General features: G+C 44.6%; 1 protein-coding gene across 5 annotated transcripts in view; it reads right to left on the bottom strand.

The window, feature by feature from the left end:
- The window catches only part of GXYLT2 (glucoside xylosyltransferase 2), a 79,784-nt gene that overhangs the window by 7,936 nt on the left and 54,406 nt on the right, over positions 1 to 17,442 (bottom strand). For 3 of the 5 annotated variants that reach the window (XM_005547621.5, XM_045385875.3, XM_045385874.3), the window contains 2 exons: positions 11,855 to 12,106; positions 9,853 to 9,976 (listed from right to left, as the gene is read on the bottom strand). In XM_005547621.5, the coding sequence (XP_005547678.3) occupies positions 9,853 to 9,976; positions 11,855 to 12,106 (376 nt within the window). The remainder of the gene's footprint in view (positions 1 to 9,852; positions 9,977 to 11,854; positions 12,107 to 17,442) is intronic. The other 2 variants (XR_012431359.1, XM_045385876.2) reach the window with 2 other exon arrangements.

The following is a 17,442-nucleotide window of genomic DNA, read 5'->3' as shown; positions in this document are numbered from 1 at the left end:
CCAGGCACGGTGGCTCACTCCTACAATTCCAGCACTTTAGGAGGCCAAGGCAGGCAAATCACCTGAGGTCAGGAGTGTGAGATCAGCCCGGCCAACATGGCGAAACCCTGTCCCTACTAAAGATACAAAAATTAGCCAGGTATGGTGGCACGCACCTGTAATCCCACCTACTCAGGAGGCTGAGGCGGGAGAATTGCCAGGAGGTGGCAGAGGTTGCACTGATCCAAGATCGCACCACTACACTCCACCCTGAGCAACAAAATGAGACTCTGTCTCAAAACAAAACAAACAAACAAACAAACCGAAAAAACAACAAAAATAAATTAGCCAGGCATGGAGGCACACTTGAAGTTACTTGGGAGGCTGAAATGGGAGGATTCCTTGAGCCCAGGAGTTAGAGATTACCGTGAGCTATGATCATGCCACTGCACTCTAGCCTGTGACGGAGTGAGATCCTGTCTCAAAAAAAAAAAAAAAAAGATACACACAAAAAATGTCAAAAATAGTGTTAGCAGTTGTAATCAACTCTTTGGAAAGGTTTTATAAAATGGACAGATCTAAAAAAGAGGAGTCAAGATTAAAGCAAAGATTCCGCTTCAGATTAAGAACAAACAAAAAACAACAACAACAAAAAAAAACAGCAAAAACCCCCATCTTCGGCTGGGTACAGTGGCTCACACCTGTAATCCCAGCACTTTGGAAGGCCGAGGCTGCTGGATAACTTGAGGTCAGGAGTTCGAGACCAGCCTGACCAACATGATGAAACCCTGTCTCTACTAAAAATACAAACATTAGCCAGGCGTGGAGGCAGGAGCCTGTAATCCCAGCTACTCAGGAGGCTGAGGCACGAGAATCTAGAACCCGGAAGGCAGAGGTTGCAGTGAGTTGAGATCACACCACTGCACTCCAGCCTGGGTGACGGAGTGAGACTCCATCTCAAAAACAAAAACCAACAACAACAAAAAAACCCCACCTACAACAGGAAAGAGAAAAACCCCAAAGCAAAAAAGCAAAGAAAAAAAAAACCCTGTGCCAAGGTAACTACATGCACTATGGCCATATGTGCACATATGTACACAGGTGTGTTTGTATCTCTAAACAAGTGGTTCTCAACCAGGGGCAATTTTGCCCCCTCCCCACTCCTCGACCCCAGGGCCATTTGGCAATATTTGGAGGGAGACACTGTTGACTGTTACACATCGGGGAGGCTGCAACTGGCATCTAGTGGGTGCTCTGAACATCCTGTAATGAACAGGACGATCCCCACAATAGCAACAGTGCTGATGTTGAGAAACTCTGCCCTAATCCTATTGGATTCAGAAAGTTTCCTCTTGGTGACCAGAATTATACAATTAGCAATAAATTCATGACCCCCTAGCTTCCCTGCTTCTCAGCTTGATGCTTTTCAGGATCGGGGGCAGAGGAGTATGGATCAAAGCTCTCTGCAAATGTGTGTTGCTCATCATGAGAAAGGCCCTGTGACAGAGCACAAGACAGGCTTACAGCAAATCAGTAACACCACCACCATTGGAAAAGCAACTTCAAGATGTGCTTGTTCATTGGGTTGATGGCATTCCTGTCTCACGGAAAAATCATTGCTTAGTGATTACTTACAGAAAGCTTCAAGATGGAAAGCAAATAATGAAGTGATTGTCACACATCGTGTCTGGCAGGCTGTGTATGTTTCCATGGCTCAGTCTTTTATAGGACAGTGACATTTAGGCATCTTTTTTCAAATTCCTAATTGCTCATAACATACTGTGACATTTCTCTTTTCTCAGGAGAACTCCATTCCACCATGACATTCCCTTACTTGCATTTACCTGAACATTTGCACATACGTAGTCCCTAAGTGGGACGGAGTAGTGGCCATTCTCAAGTCACCCTATCTACATTTGAATCACAACTCCTCTATTAGCTGCCTGATTTTTCTACAATTTAATGCAGAGGCTGGATGTGAGGATTAAATAAAGGAAAATATCTAAAAGTGCTTTTGAACTGTGCCTGACCACAGCCCAACTGCTTCCTTTTGTCACCCAGTGGGTCACATCACTCATTAACGGTGCTCACCCAAGCATTTACATTGTCTTGCTTAAGCGCCTTCTAAAGTTTCCCATTGAATGAACTGTGCTTGAGTCTGTTTTTGTAAATATACTGATTGATCAAATCAATGAATATTTGTTGAGTGTCTGCTGTGGACAAAGCAAATAATGGAACAGTCCAGTCCCTGCCTTCATGGAGTTTAGATTGGTGATGAGAATTTTTGCCTCTTTCCAAGTAGTTTAGGGCTCTACTACAAAAAGAAACCTTTTCTCGGCAGGGTGTGTGGTGGCTCATGCCTGTAATCCCAGCACTTTGGGAGGTCGAGACGGGCAGATCATGAGGTCAGGAGTTCGAGACTGGCCTGGCCAACATGGTGAAACCTCGCCTCTACTAAAAATACAAAAATTAGCTAGGCGTGATGGCGTGTGCCTGTAGTCCCAGCTACTTGGGAGGCTGAGGCAGAAGAATTGCTTGAACCTGGGAGGCGGAGGTTGTAGTAAGCCACGATCGTGCCACTGCACTCCAGCCTGAGGGACAGAGTAAGACTCTGTCTCAAAAAAAAAAAAAAAAAAAGAAAGAAACTTTTTCTCTCTTTGCAACCTCCTTAGAGGACTGAGCCCAGTGAGAGGCACTCCAAGGCAGAAAACAAATAGAAAGGGCAGAGACTCTGGAATCAGAAGTACAGAGGTGCAAACCTGGCTTCTACCCCCATCTAGCTCTGTAACCGTGGTGAGTTAGAAAAACATTTCACCTCGATCTAACAGCAGTAAAGAGAAGCCAAGGTCAGGCATGGTGGCTCATGCCTATAATCCCGGCACTTTGGGAGGTCAAGGTGGGAGGACTGCTTGAGCTCAGGAGTTTGAGACCAACCTGGGCAACAAAGCGAGACTCCGTCTCTACAAAATTAAAAAATTTGGCCAGGCACGGTGGCTCATGCCTGTAATCTCAGCACTTTGGGAGGCTGAGGCGGGTAGATCACCTGAGGTCGGGAGTTTGAGACCAGCCTGACCAACATGGAGAAACCCCATCTCTACTAAAAATACAAAAAAATTAGGTGGGCATGGTGGCACATGACTGTAATCACAGCTACTCGGGAGGGTGAGGCAGGAGAATCGCTTGAACCTGGGAGGCAGAGGTTGTGATGAGCCGAGAATGCACCATTGCACTCCAGCCTGGGCAACAAGAGCGAAACTCTGTCTCAAAAAAAAAAAAAAAAAATTAGCTGGGCCTGGTGGTACACACCTGTAATCCCAGCTACTCAGGAGGCCGAGGCAGGAGAATTGCTTGAGTCCAGGATGTGGAGGTTGCACTGAGCCAAGATCGCACCACTGCACTCTAGCCTGGGCAACAGGGTGAGACTGTCTCAAAAAAAAAAAAAAAAAAATTCTCCCGACCTCAGGTGATCTGCCCGCCTTGGCCTCCCAAAGTGCTGGTATTACAGGCATCAGCTACCGTGCCCAGCCAGAGTTTTGTATTTTTAGTAGAGACAGGGTTTCGCCATGTTGGCCAGGCTGGTCTCGAACTCCTGACCTCAAGTAATCTGCCCGCCTCAGCCTCCCAGTGCTGGGATTACAGGTGTCAGCCACTGTGCCCAATCTACTCCTCTCCTTATATTTCTGATTATTTCATACTCTTGGGATCTCTAAGATTATGAACTAGTTTATGCCTGATCATTTTAACTTCATGGTAATATAGGCTTGCTACACTTTTATATATTTTTATTTTTTAGTAGAGATGGGGGTCTTACCACATTGCCCAGGCTGGTCTTGGACACCTGGCCTCAAGCAATCCTCCCTGCTCAGCCTCCTAAAGTGTTGGGATTACAGGCATGAGCCCCCACACCTGGCCTCTCTTAATGCTCTGTATCAATAGAATGGAGGCTGTTCAACTGCACTGTTAATGTTTTTTTTTTTTTTTCCCCAATGTCCCATCCTGGAACTGAGATTTCCCAGCATTCTCTTTTTCCTTATTTCAGAATACTCCTTGTTCCAGAAAAGGCAATTAATTTTGTTCAGAAGACTTTTCTGATAACACAGTCTAAGGAAGCTCTTCTCTCTCCAGCCTTGAGGGTCTCTCTCTCAACCCCTCATTTGTTTCCTCCATCTCATTTACCACAATTTGTGATTTTGAACAACTAGTTATTCTTTAGGAGTCTATCTTCCACCTCTTCCAACAAAAGGTAGGTTTCGTGAAACCAGTAACTTTGCTTTAACTCGTCTGATGCCATATTCCTGGCACTTAGCCCTGTGGCTGGCACACAGTGCTCAAAAACTAGCGGCTGAATGAATGAATGAAATGCAAACTATACCTCCTTTCACCAAATGCATCTTTTCCCTTTCTCTGGCTTTCTATCTCTCCTTTCTCTCCCGAACTTCCCTTTTCTCTCATTTTCCTTGCTGTGGCTCTTTCTCTTCCATTTATTAATACTTTGCCCCTTCTCTCCCTTTTCTTAATTCCATTCATTGAATCAAACAACACTTCTGAACACCAACTCCATTTAAAGCACTAAGCCTTGCACTGTGAAAGACACAAAGTTGATACAACCCCTTCTCACATAGACCGTACAGTTTTTGTCCTTTCTCTTGTGTTTTACATCAGGGCTCATGAACTTCCCAGACTCCCGAAACAGCGATTTGTTACCAGTTTCCTAGAACAGTCCCAGTATGAAGTAACTGGGCCTGTCAACCCCACAACGTAGCACTCATAACTGCCTGTTGCTGGGTGCTTTGGTGTGGTGAATATACAATGTGGTTGCATGCTCAAGGGCAGGGCTCCAGAGACCCCAGGCAGGATGAGAATAAGGCCTTCCTGGGGCCACTGAAGAGACTTGTCCCATGTGAGTGAGTCCTGCTCCCTGAGGTTCCCATGAACTCCTCCTGCCTCCCTAGTATCACACACTCAACTCACAATCTACATGTATTCCATGGGCATTTCAGCTCTTCTCTCTCCCCTCAGGCAGAATGCTACTGCCTTTACTCTAGCCTGATGCCCTGCCTTGTCATTTATACTTGGCTGGTTTCATTTTCTTCCCTACCCACATCTCAGTTTTCTAGAAATTGCCCTTGAAGAAAGAGCAGACCTACGTGGTGACGTTTGAGAGAGGAAAATGCCACATGACTTTGCCCTTCTAGAGCCTGATCAAGCGTGCTCTCCCACATTAAAGAGAACTCAGTCGCAGCTGGGCTGGGCCAGTCTCTTTTTCGCTAAGAATTTGAATTAGGAAATAGAGGAGCTCCATCATCATTGATTGTGGACTTGTGAAGATGTATTCACTTACGGTTGACAAACAGGTTGGGCCATGGGCAAACAGAGAATGCGGTCTGAGAGACAAAATAGAATCAGACTGGCATGTAGAGAAGCAAAGATGACAGAAACCATGAGGCCTCTGAGAGATGAAGAAACTGCTTTGGTCCTTGGCAACTTCCCAAGTCCAGTTCTTATGAAGCCTGGTTTGACCTGACTTGTGTGGTCATGAGACTGCCCCTGGCCTCTTACAATATCTGCCCTCATTTAGCTGGTCTGAGTGGAGCTGTGTTCCCTGAAACCTAAGTGCATTCATTTAAACACATCTTCCTATATAGAATTCTCTTTTGGTTCCTGTCAGATTTACCCTTTCCATAGAACTCTGTTCTTGACTCAGACTCACTTTTGAGGGTGTGAACTCAGTTTTCCACCCCTTGATGAAGCCGTCTTGACCCACCTGCCAGGAAATGTCCTGTGAGCTGAGCGACCTGCATGCCCCCACGGGTTTCAGCTGTCTTAAGTCAGTCTACTACCCAGCACTGCAATTATACACCCACAGGCATTTATTATCTAATTATAGCAAGAGTTTTAAAACACTTTCTAGCTAATGACTTTTAAACACATTTTAAAAAGCGGTGTTATCAGATACAAGAGACTATAATAATGACAACATTCCTGATGTGTGCTACAGGTTTTATGTGCATTGGTTCACCCATAGCAACCTGAAGAACCATAACAGTAAACATGTTTATCTGCTGTGCCATAGCTAATACTGTCTCCCTCTCTCCTTTCCAGGGATAAAGCTGACAAATCCTTTTTTCAAATACTGTTTGTTCTGGTTTGTGGAAAGTACTCTGCAATCAATATACATGAAGAGAAACCTTACAATGTGATGGATATTGCTGGATCTCAGTTTAATCAAGTACCTGGGTAAAGTATGAAATAGGAAGATCAAATGCAGGCTGCACAAAGAACAATCAGGGAGTTAACCTAACAATCACTCATCTAAAACCAGAAAACTTGGTTATTTACTTGATACTGTGCAGAACCAGGATTTAGAACAACGTCACGATTCTTTTCCAATATCCTGTTTTACTCAATGGATCTCAGATGGAGAGTGAAGAAGCAATTAAACTCCTCTGGTTTCAGCCCCAATTAAAGACAAGGGACTCCTGTTTAATTGCAAAGCTGCTTACGACTGCCTTCGAGTATTATTTATTTACTCACTAATCACATCCTCAAATAATCAGCAACAGGCTAAGAAGAACTGGAGAGGCAACTGTGTGAATCTTTTGGATTCCTCAGTTTGGGAATACAGACAGAGAGACTTACATTAGATCGTTTCGGCCACATGACAAAGAGGAAAATGCAGTATTTAAAGAAAAGGGCCGGGTGTGGTGGCTCACACCTGTAATCCCTCAAGTGATCCACCAGGGGGATCAAAAAATTACCTGGGCATGGTGGAGGATGCCTGTAATACAAAAATTACAAGAATTAGCTGGGCGTGGTGGTAGGTGCCTGTAATCCCAGCTACTTGGGAGGCTGAGTCAGAAGAATCGCTTGAACCCAGGAGGCAGAGGTTGCAGTGAGCACACCACACTCCAGCCTCGGTGACAGAGCAAGACTCCATCTCAAAACAACCAACCAAACAACCAGACAAACACAAAACGGGTCATGGTGGCTCATGCCTGTAATCCCAGCATTTTAGGAGGCCGAGGAAAGTGGATCACCTGAGGTCAGGAGTTCAAGACCAGCCTTGCCAACACGGCAAAACCCTGTCTCTACTAAAAGTACAAAAATTAGCCAGGGGTGTTGGTGCATGCCTGTAGTCCCAGCTACTTGGGAGGCTGAGATAGGAGAATTGCTTGAACCTGGGCGTCAGAGATTGCAGTGAGACGAGATGGTGCCATTGCACTCCAGCCTGGGTGACAGAGCCAGATTCCATCTCAAGAAAAAAAAGAAAAAAGATGAAACCTACCTAAGAAGAAAAAGGAAGAGATGCAGAACTACTGTCACAGCGAAATGGCTTAAAGCATGCCCTAAGAGGCTGGGCATGGTGACTTGCCTGAAATCCTAGCACTTCGGGAGGCCGAGGCAGGAGGATCACTTGAGCCCAGGAGTTCTAGATGACCTTGGGCAACATAATGAGACTGCCCCCCAATCTCTATAAAAAATTTTAAAAATTTGGCTGGGCGCAGTGGCTCACGCTTGTAATCCCAACACTTTGGGAGGCCGAGGGAGGTGGATCACATGAGGTCAGGAGTTTGAGACCAGCCTGGCCAACATGACAAAACCCTGTCTCTACTAAATATACAAAAATTAGTCGGGTGTGGTGGCGGGTACCTGTAATCCCAGCTACTCGGGAGGCTGAGGCAGGAGAATTGGCTTGAACGTGGGAGGCAGAAGTTGCAGTGAGCTGAGATCATGCCACTGTACTCCAGCCTGGGCGACAGAGCAAGACTCCCTCTCAAAAAAAAAAAAAAAAAAATTCGCTGGGTGTGGTGGTGCACACCTATAGTCCCAGCTACTTGGGAGGCTGAGGTGCGAGGATCACTTGAGCTCAGGAGGTTAAGGCTGCAGTGAGCCATAATTGTAGGCCGGGCGCGGTGGCTCAAGCCTGTAATCCCAGCACTTTGGGAGGCCGAGGCGGGCGGATCACGAGGTCAGGAGATCGAGACCATCCTGGCTAACACGGTGAAACCCCGTCTCTACTAAAAATACAAAAAGAAATTAGCCGGGCGTGGTGGCGGGCGCCTGTAGTCCCAGCTACTCCGGAGGCTGAAGCAGGAGAATGGCGTGAACCCGGGAGGCGGAGCTTGCAGTGAGCCGAGATCGTGCCACTGCACTCCAGTCTGGGCGACAGAGCGAGACTCCGTCTCAAAAAAAAAAAAAAAAAAAGGCTGCAGTGAGCCATAATTGCACTACTGTGTACCAGCCTGCGAGACAGAGTGAGGCTTTATCTCATTAAAAAAAAAAAAAAAAAGCCTGGGCACACTGGCTGATGCCTACAATCCCAGCACTTTGGGAGGAGGAGGTGGGGAGATCACCTGAGGTCAGGAGTTCGAGGCCAGCCTGGCCAATATGGGGAAATCCCGTCTCTACTAAAAATACAAAAATCAGTCAGGAACAATGGCACACTCCTGTAATCTCAGCTACTTGGGAGGCTGAGGCAGAACAATTGCTGGAACCCAGGAGATTGCAGTGAGCTGAGATCATGCCACTGCACCCCAGCCTGGGTGATAGAGCCAGACTCTGTCTCAAAAAAAAAAAAAAAAAAGCTATAAGTGAACAGCTAAGACATTCCCCTTTCCTCTACTAAATTAGTATTGGGAATCTTTCCAAGAAACTCTGTATCAACCTGCTTTTCTTTCTTTTCGACGATTTGATCCTTTTTGATCCAAAGACAAATGAAATTGAGTTTTATTCCAGAATTTTGTTTTTTTAAAAAGGTGCACAGTATGTGTTCCAAGGGTAACATACAAACAAACACAGGCAAAGTCTTTCTGAACAGCAGTCCCTACTTCAGGATTTTTAAATGAAAAAGAAAGGCCTGAAAAGGGTACGGTAAGGATTGCTTTTTTTTGCCAAAAATCTCTCTCAAGAAGAAAACATAGTTTTAATTTTTTTTGAGACGGAGTCTCATTCTGTTGCCCAAGCTGGAGTGCAGTGGCGCCATCTTGGCTCACTGCAACCTCCACCTCCCAGGTTCAAGTGATTCTCCTGCCTCAGCCTTCCAGTAGCTGGGATTACAGGCACCTACCACCACGTCCGGCTTTTTTGGATTTTTAGTAGAGATGGGGTTTCACCACGTTGGGTAGGCTGGTCTCAAACTCCCGACCTCAAGTGATCCGCCCACCTCGGCCTCCCAAAGTGCTGGGATTACAGGTGTGAGCCACTGCGCCCGGCAGTTTTAATTTTTAATAAGAATAAAGTTTTAGTTAAAAAAAAAAAAGTTTTAACAAGGAAGAGGAAAAGAGAATTTCATTAGCTTTACGTGTTAATATAAACACATAGAGAAAGGGAGATGAAAATTTCCCTTTCTCCCTCTACCCCACCAAATCATCCACCGAACAATATAAGAAGAATTTCTTTTGCCCCAGATGAAAAGCAAAAAGGATTTGGGGATCTGAGTTCTTTTTATAGTTGTTTTGACCCTGAATATGTTCCTTAACTCCAAGGACCCTGAGAATCAATTCCCTTCAATCTAGCAGTTGTTCAGGTTACAGGGTCTCCTGCCTAGATTATAATATTTCCATTTAGTTTCGTGCCTCACATCAATTTTGACTGCACTTCTTAGAAGAATGGTATAGCAAAATCTAAAAGATATCCTCTAAAAATGAGTCCAGTGTTGGAAGTTTCAACATTTGGCCTTTTGTGTCAGTAGTGCAAGGCCCCGCCTCCATCAGATATCCAGGGGGGTGGATGAAAGGGCAAACTTCGCAGGGGAACACAGGCTCCTCTGTGCACAATTCAAGCCTAGTCAATAGCAACCCGGGCATGGAATGTGCTCCATGGGGCGTGCTGAGTGTACTCCTACACAGAAAGCATTCTCCAAAGATAACCTACCTGGATTGAAATAAAAAATAATATTTAATAAATCCTGGTCTCCCCACGTGATGGCATTCTTATACTTCTGGTACAGAGGGTACAACATGTCCTCCCAAGCCAGGCCTGTTGGAATCATGCTGTTCTGGAAAAGAGAAAACCATCAGAACAGCTGAAGCAAAGCAAATACATTTTGTCCACTGAGAAACAATGTAAAGGGACTGGTTTTCTTCCCTTCAGTGGAGGGAAACAAATACAGGAGGGGTCCTGCTATTCTCAGGGCACAGAACAAAGCAAAATTTGGGCTGTTGATTGCATCGCTCTTGTCAGTTGTACACACAGCTACTAGATGGACCAGGAACTTATAGTTGAACCTATGGTTTCTACTCAGAAAACCATGCCCGGAATGGAACCCCTTCCTTCTTTCTCTTCCCTCCTTCCTTCTTCCTTCCTTCCTTTTTTTTTTTTTTTTTTTTTTTTTTTGAGACAGAGTCTCACTCTGTCGCCCAGGCTGGAGTGCAGTGGCACAATCTCAGCTTACTGCAACCTCCACCTCCCAGGTTCAAGCAATTCTCATGCCTCAGCCTCCCAAGCAGCTGAGACTACAGGTGCACGCCATCACGCCCAGCTACTTTTTTGTATTTTTAGTAGAGACGGGGTTTCCCCATGTTGGCCAGGCTGTTCTCAAACTCCTGACCTCAAGTGATTCACCTGCCTCCCAAAGTGCTGGGATTATAGGCGTGAGGCACCACACCTAAGAAAGAGGCAAAGTCTTTCTGAACAGCAGCCTCTACTTCAGGATTCTCTACTCTACTCCACCTTTCTTAGGTGAACATCTCTTTTAGGCTTATTTCCTCACTGTGAGGTGAAGGAACAAAATGCAGATAACAGAGTTCAGGTATCTTAAGGAAAAATACCTTTCCTTGTCTTAAACAATGATTTACTTTTAAAATAAAAGTAACATATTAACAAACTGAACTATTCCAACAGCACATAAAAATATAAAATAAAAAAGTAAAAATATTCTTCTTCCCTATCCCATTCCCACTTTCCCCAGAAGTATCCACAATTAACAATTAATGGTCTCTTAGGTATTCTTCTGCACATTTCTTTTTCTTTCTTTCTTTTTTTAGAAACAGGGTCTCACTCTGTTGTTTAAGGTGAACTGCAGTGGCTAAACACAGCCTTGACTTGCCGGATTCAAGTGATCCTTCCATCTCAGCCTCCCAAGTAGCTGGGGCTACAACCATGTGCCAGCATGCCCCATTAATTCTTCTGGAAATTTCTAACGCATACAAATAATCACAGTCTGTCGCCAGGCTGGAGTACAGTGGCGTGATCTTGGCTCACTGCAACCTCTGCTGTCCGGGTTCACATGATTCTCCTGCCTTAGCCTCCTAAACAGCTGGGAGTACAGGTGTGCGCCATCATTCCTGGCTAATTTTTGTATTTTTAGTAGAGACAGGGTTTCACCATGTTGGTCAGGCTAGTCTCTCAAACTCTTGGCCTCAAGTGATCCACCCACCTTGGTCTTCCAAAGTGCTGGGATTACAAGTGTGAGCCACTACCCCTGGCCAGCAGGATAATTTTTTTGGACTAGCTCTCTACTGATGTTCTTTTAGGTTCTTTCCAGTTCTTTGCTAGGATAAAAGATGAGATCATGTACATCCTTATATAAATATCGTCACGGATTTATATAAATATATCCCTAGGGTAATTTGAAGAAATTTTACATAGTCTTTGAAGCATTGGGTATGAAGGGTTCAAACATTATGGAATTCAGAAATGCGACATAGTATTTCTGAATGGTAACTCTGATGAAGCTTTAAATTCCATAGCCATCTGGGCTTTTCCTGAATAAACAAATATTCTGTAATTTTCTAAATAATTTTCTCTGGTTCCTTTTATCCTCACCTATAGGCCACCTAATTTCCAAAATCAGCATATTGACACTCTGGGAATGCCACTGTTGACAAGACCAACTCCCAGTCTCTAAACAAGGAATTTTAAAGCACTCATTTACCTTGAACTGGGTACTTCTTATCCGAGTTAAATTCATTAACATGACTCCTGAATTAACTCCTGCAGAGCCATAGAAAGGATGCCTTGCAAAGCGGCTGTACCAGCCAATCTTGGGGATTTCGTGCTCAGGGGCCATGGCTGCAAGCTGGGTGGAATTAAACAGCCTCAGAAGCTTCCAGATGTCATCGACAGGTCTCAGAAAGAGAACATCGGTGTCCACGTAGAGAAGTGAGTCCACATCCTTTAAAATCACCTTTGTGTGTAAGGAGTGGGCATAAAGGGGAGAGGGTGGAAGAAAACAAAACAAAAACAGGTCAGAAACAAAGGAAGTAGCCTGACAGGTAAATAATGCTACCGACGTTTGCTGATTCATATTAAATTCTGGAAAGGTACCACTCTTAGCTTCCATTCCTGCCTTTGCCTTTGACTTGAGGAATGAGTGTCGATCAACAGGCAGAGATTTAAGATAAATCTTGGTTTGGATTAGCCCAATTCTGGGACCCTGGACTATATTTCATAAGGGTTGAACTTACAAAAAAATAAAAACATCAGCAAATTACTGTGGCTCTCACTTCTTCCATCTTCTTCTTCTTATAAGGGCACTGATTCCATCCTGAGGGCCCTACCCTTCTGACCTCAGCTAAACCCAATTATCTCTTAAAGGTCCCTATCCAAAAGCCATCACATTTTGGGTTAGGACTTCAACATATGAATGTTGGGGACACAGACATTCAGTCCATAAGTGTTATGGTGTTAGGATGATGTTAGGCCAGGGATCCAATAAGGCCACTTGTTTTTCTCTCTCAGGTTTTCCTTGGAACATCCAGTGTGGCATTAGAAAACTTGAAGTGGATAATCTCTTTTTATTTATTTATTTATTTTTGAGATGGAGTCTCACTCTGTCGCCCAGGCTGGAGTGCAGTGGCCTGATCTTGGCTCACTGCAACCTGAAGTGGACAATCTCTAAACCAGCTCATGTAAATATTCTCTGTCTCTGGATCCATTTCTTCTAGTGTTAATGGGGGGCCCTGCATCTTTTAAAATATATATAAATATATGTAATTAAATACACACACACACAGACACACACACACAGACACACACACACACACACACACACACACAGGCCAGGAGCAGTGGCTCACACCTGTAATTCCAGCACTCTGGGAGGCCGAGGCAGGTAGATCACGAGGTCAAGCGATCGAGACCATCCTGGTCAATGTGGTGAAACCTCGCCTCTAATAAAAATACAAAAATTAGTTGGGCGTGGTGGTGTGCGCCTGTAGTCCTACCTACTCAGGAGGCTGAGGCAGGAGAATCACTTGAACCTGGGGCGGAGGTTGCAGTGAACCAAGATTGCACCACTGCACTCCAGCCTGGTGACAGAGCAAGACTCCATTTAAAAAAAAAATTAAAAAAAAGTATATAGTTTGCAGATGAGGGTCTTGCTCTGTTGTCCAGGTTGCAGTGCAGTGGCATGCTCTTGGCTCACTGCACTCTCAATCTCCTGGGCTCAAGCGATCCTCCCACCTCAGCCTCCAGAGTAGCTGGGACCACAGCTATGCACCACCACACCTGGCTTTCTAAATTATTTGTAGACACGAGGTATTGTTATGTTGTCCAGGCTGGTCTTAAACTCGTGGACTCAAGTGATCCTCCCACTTTGGCCTCCCAAAGTGTTGGGATCACAGGTGTGAGTCACTGTGACCTGCCTAAAACGATATTTTTAGCTAACATTTGGTCTTGGGATTAGGGAATGCAAGTCATTGGCTAGCTTTGTTTGTATATCAGCATGCGGCAACCTTTTTCCTCTAAAGGGCCAGATAGTAAATATTTCAGGCTCTGTTGCAACTCCTCAAATCTGCTGTTGTAGCATGAAAGCAGCCATTGATAACAGATAAACAATGAGAGTGGGCCGGGCGCAGTTTCTTCAAAACAACAGAATTTGAAGATTCTAATTTCAATCCCAGCACTTTGGGAGGGCGAGGCGGGCAGAGAGATTGAGCCTAGGAGTTCAAGACCAGCCTGGGCAAATGGTGAAACCCCATCTTTATCAAAAAATAGAAAAACTAGCCAGGCATGGTGGCATGTGTCTGTAGTCTCAGCTACTCAGGAAGCTAAGGTGGGAGGATTGCTTGAACCTGGGAGGCAGAGGTTGCAGTGAGCCAAGATCACACCACTGCACTCCAGCCTGTACAACAGGGAGAGACTCTGTCTCAAAATAGTAATAATAATAATGAGAGTGGCTGTGTCCTAATAAAACTTTATTTCAGGACATGGATGTTTGAATTTCATATAATTTTCAGACATCACTAAATATCCTTCTTTTGATTTTTCAACCATTTGAAATGTAAAAGCCACTCCTGGCTCACAGGCTGTGGTTTGCTGACCTCTGCTGTGGATGATTCAAGCCACCTTAGGTAAATGAGTTCTCCTGTACGAACTGCTTAGCTTTCCAGAGCTTTGCTCAGGGATTTGAGACTTCAAAGCCTTAGTTAGTAGTAGCATTATTTGCTTTGTTTTGCCATTGTTCCCCAAACTTTGGGGTAGCTTAACCAAGGAAGGATTTGAATCTTCTTGGATCCCTGGCCTAACATCATCCTAACACCATAACACTTATGGACTGAATGTCTGTGTCCCCAACATTCATATGTTGAAGTCCTAACCCAAAATGTGATGGCTTTTGGATAGGGACCTTTAAGAGATAATTGGGTTTAGCTGAGGTCAGAAGGGTAGGGCCCTCAGGATGGAATCAGTGCCCTTATAAGAAGAGACACCAGAGAGTGCTCTCCCTCTCTCCCTCTGCCATGTGAGGACGGAGTGAGAAGGTGGCCATTTGCAAACCAGGAAGAGGCTCCATCACCACAACCTGACCATGCTGACACCCTCATCTCAGACTTCCAGCCTCCAGAACCGTGAAAAAATAAATTTCTGTTGTTTCAGCCACCCAGTCTTGTATTTTGTTATGGCAGCCCAAGCAGACTAGTATAACATGCCACTGGGATTCTCAATATTTAAAATTGATGAACATGGGTGCTACATGATACAAGTATCAAAGGAATTTCAGACTTGAGTAATTCTGAGGTCCACATAATTTGCCACAGGATTTATCTTTTGTTCTTCATCTACTAGAGGAATGGATGTTACAAACCAAAAAAATGAAATTCAAATACTGATCATCTATCATTTCATAAATGGAGATTATCTTAACATCCATTTTAAGAATTTGAAGATTCTAAGCCAGGCACGGTGCCTGGGAGGCTGAGGCAGGCAGGTCACTTTAGGTCAGGAGTTGGAGACCAGCCTGGCCAATATGCTGAAACCCCGTCTCTACTAAAAATACAAAAATTAGCTGGGCGTGGTGGTGTGTGCCTGTAATTCCAGATACTCGAGAGGCTGAGGTACAAGAATTGCTTGAGCCCGGGAGGCGAAGGTTGCAGTGAGCCGAAAAGATGGCACTGCACTCCAGCCTGGGTAACAGAGTGAGACTCTGTCTCAAAAAAAAAAAACAAAGAAAAAGAAAAAGGTGGGCATGGTGGCACATGCCTGTAATTCCAGCTACTCAGAAGGCTGAGGCAGGAGAATCCCTTGAACCCGGGAGGCAGAGGTTACAGTGAGCTGAGGTCATGCCACTGCACTGCAGCCTGGGAGACAGAGTGAGACTCTGTCTCAAAAACAAGAAACAAAACAAAACAACCACAAAAACAAAACAAAACAAAACAGAATTTGAAGATTCTAATTTCAAAATTAGGAAGAATTTTGTATATTGACTGCTTCTTAAACTAAGCATTTAAAGTTTCAGCATGCTCATTTTGGTATATAGATCATATTTCAAAGGAACACACAAAAGTAGCCCCAGTGGTACATCTCAGAGAAATGTGAGAAAATGGCACTTAAGAATCGTGAGTCTGGTATTCCTGAGTTCAAGTCTTGGCAGCCTGAGGTACTACCCCCATGACTTCAGACAAGTTCCTCAGTTTACCACCCACCCAGGTTGTTACAAGGATGCAACAATTTGGTTTGAAATGAAACCCACGAGGTACTCAGTACAGTGGCTGGCACACAGTAAGTACTCAATAAACAGTGGTTTCGTAAGAAGTCTCTGTGTCTTCGCTTTTAAAATGTCAAGTATAATTAGTTACCATTCACATCAATGCTCACAGCACTTCAAAACATGTGTCAACCACAAAAAGCCTTTTATGTAGTCAGAGTCGAGCAGTGCAATGAAGTTTTTGAACCTTCCTAATATGATCCATTCAGTACCTTGACTGAAAATAAGTACATAAGGACTTTTTACTCTTTATCTGAAAAAACAAAAGACCAAAAAAAAAAAAAATCACTTTTTGATAACATTGCATCTCTGGAGGCTAATTCCGCAGCAAGTACTGCTGGTATTAATTTGAAGAGGATCATTGTTGGCCATGTTATAATGGGATGTGGAATATTTACTGAAAGGATATAAAATTAGCCATTCTAAATTCCTTTATGGAAATTAGCCAGCACTAGCAATGAGGCCTTTGTTTTTTTAGAGTAAGGGGCGGGGTTAAAAGGCAGCACACAATAGCACTCTGTACGCGATGTGCCAGCTATAATGTAATGGATCTTCCTGCTCCTGCTCCATGAACCACCCTAACCTGGGCGCCCACCTCCAGTGAACCCTGCTCAGCCATCTGCACCAAGTGTGAGCCAAAGCCTGGCCACAGGCAGCAAGATGATCAGGGGCTCACCAGTGCACCTTCAAATTCATTTTCAATTTGTTGTAATTCTAGTCTGAATTTGACAGTATGACTTGGTGGTTAAAAGTTTTAGGTTTGAAATCTGACTTCCTATGTTCAAATTCCATTTCCACCATTAACTGTGTGATCTTGAGCAAGCTCTTTTGGCCCATTTTTTTTTTAAGACAGGGTTTCACTCTGTCACCCAGGCTGGAGTGCAGTGGTGCAATCATAGCTCACTGAGCTTTGACCTCTTGGGCTCAAGTGATCCTCTCATATCAGTCTCCTGTGTAGCTGGGATCGCAGGCATGAGTTACCATGCCCAGCTAATTTTTTCTTTTCTTTTCTTTTTTGAGACGGAGTCTCGCACTGTCACCCAGGCTGGAGTGCAATGGTGTGATCTCAGCTCACTGCAACCTCTGCCTCCTGGGTTCAAGCGATTCTCCTGCCTCAGCCTCGGGAATAGCAGGGACTACAGGCATGTGCCACCATACCTGGCTAATTTTTGTATTTTTATTAGAGATGGGGTTTCACCATGTTGGCCAGGCTGGTCTTGAACTCCTGACCTCAAGTGATCCACTCACCTCGGCCTCCCAAAGTCCTGGGATTACAGGCGTGAGCCACTGCACCCAGGTGCTAATTTTTTTGTTTTTTTTGTAGAGACAGCTCTTGGTTTGTTGCCAGGCTGGTCTTGAACTCCTGGGCTCAAGTTATCCTCCTGCCTTGGCCTCCCAAAGTGCTGGGATTACAGGCATGAGCCACCATGCCTGGCCTCCTTAAGCCTTCTAAGTCTGTTTCCTCTTCCTACAAATGGGATTCATAACCCATTTCATAATGCTGCCAGGATGATTAAATGAGGTCATGTGTGTGAAGC

Source organism: Macaca fascicularis, chromosome 2, assembly GCF_037993035.2.
Source record: "Macaca fascicularis isolate 582-1 chromosome 2, T2T-MFA8v1.1".
NCBI lineage: Eukaryota > Metazoa > Chordata > Mammalia > Primates > Cercopithecidae > Macaca > Macaca fascicularis.
This window is presented reverse-complemented; position numbering and strand designations above follow the sequence as displayed.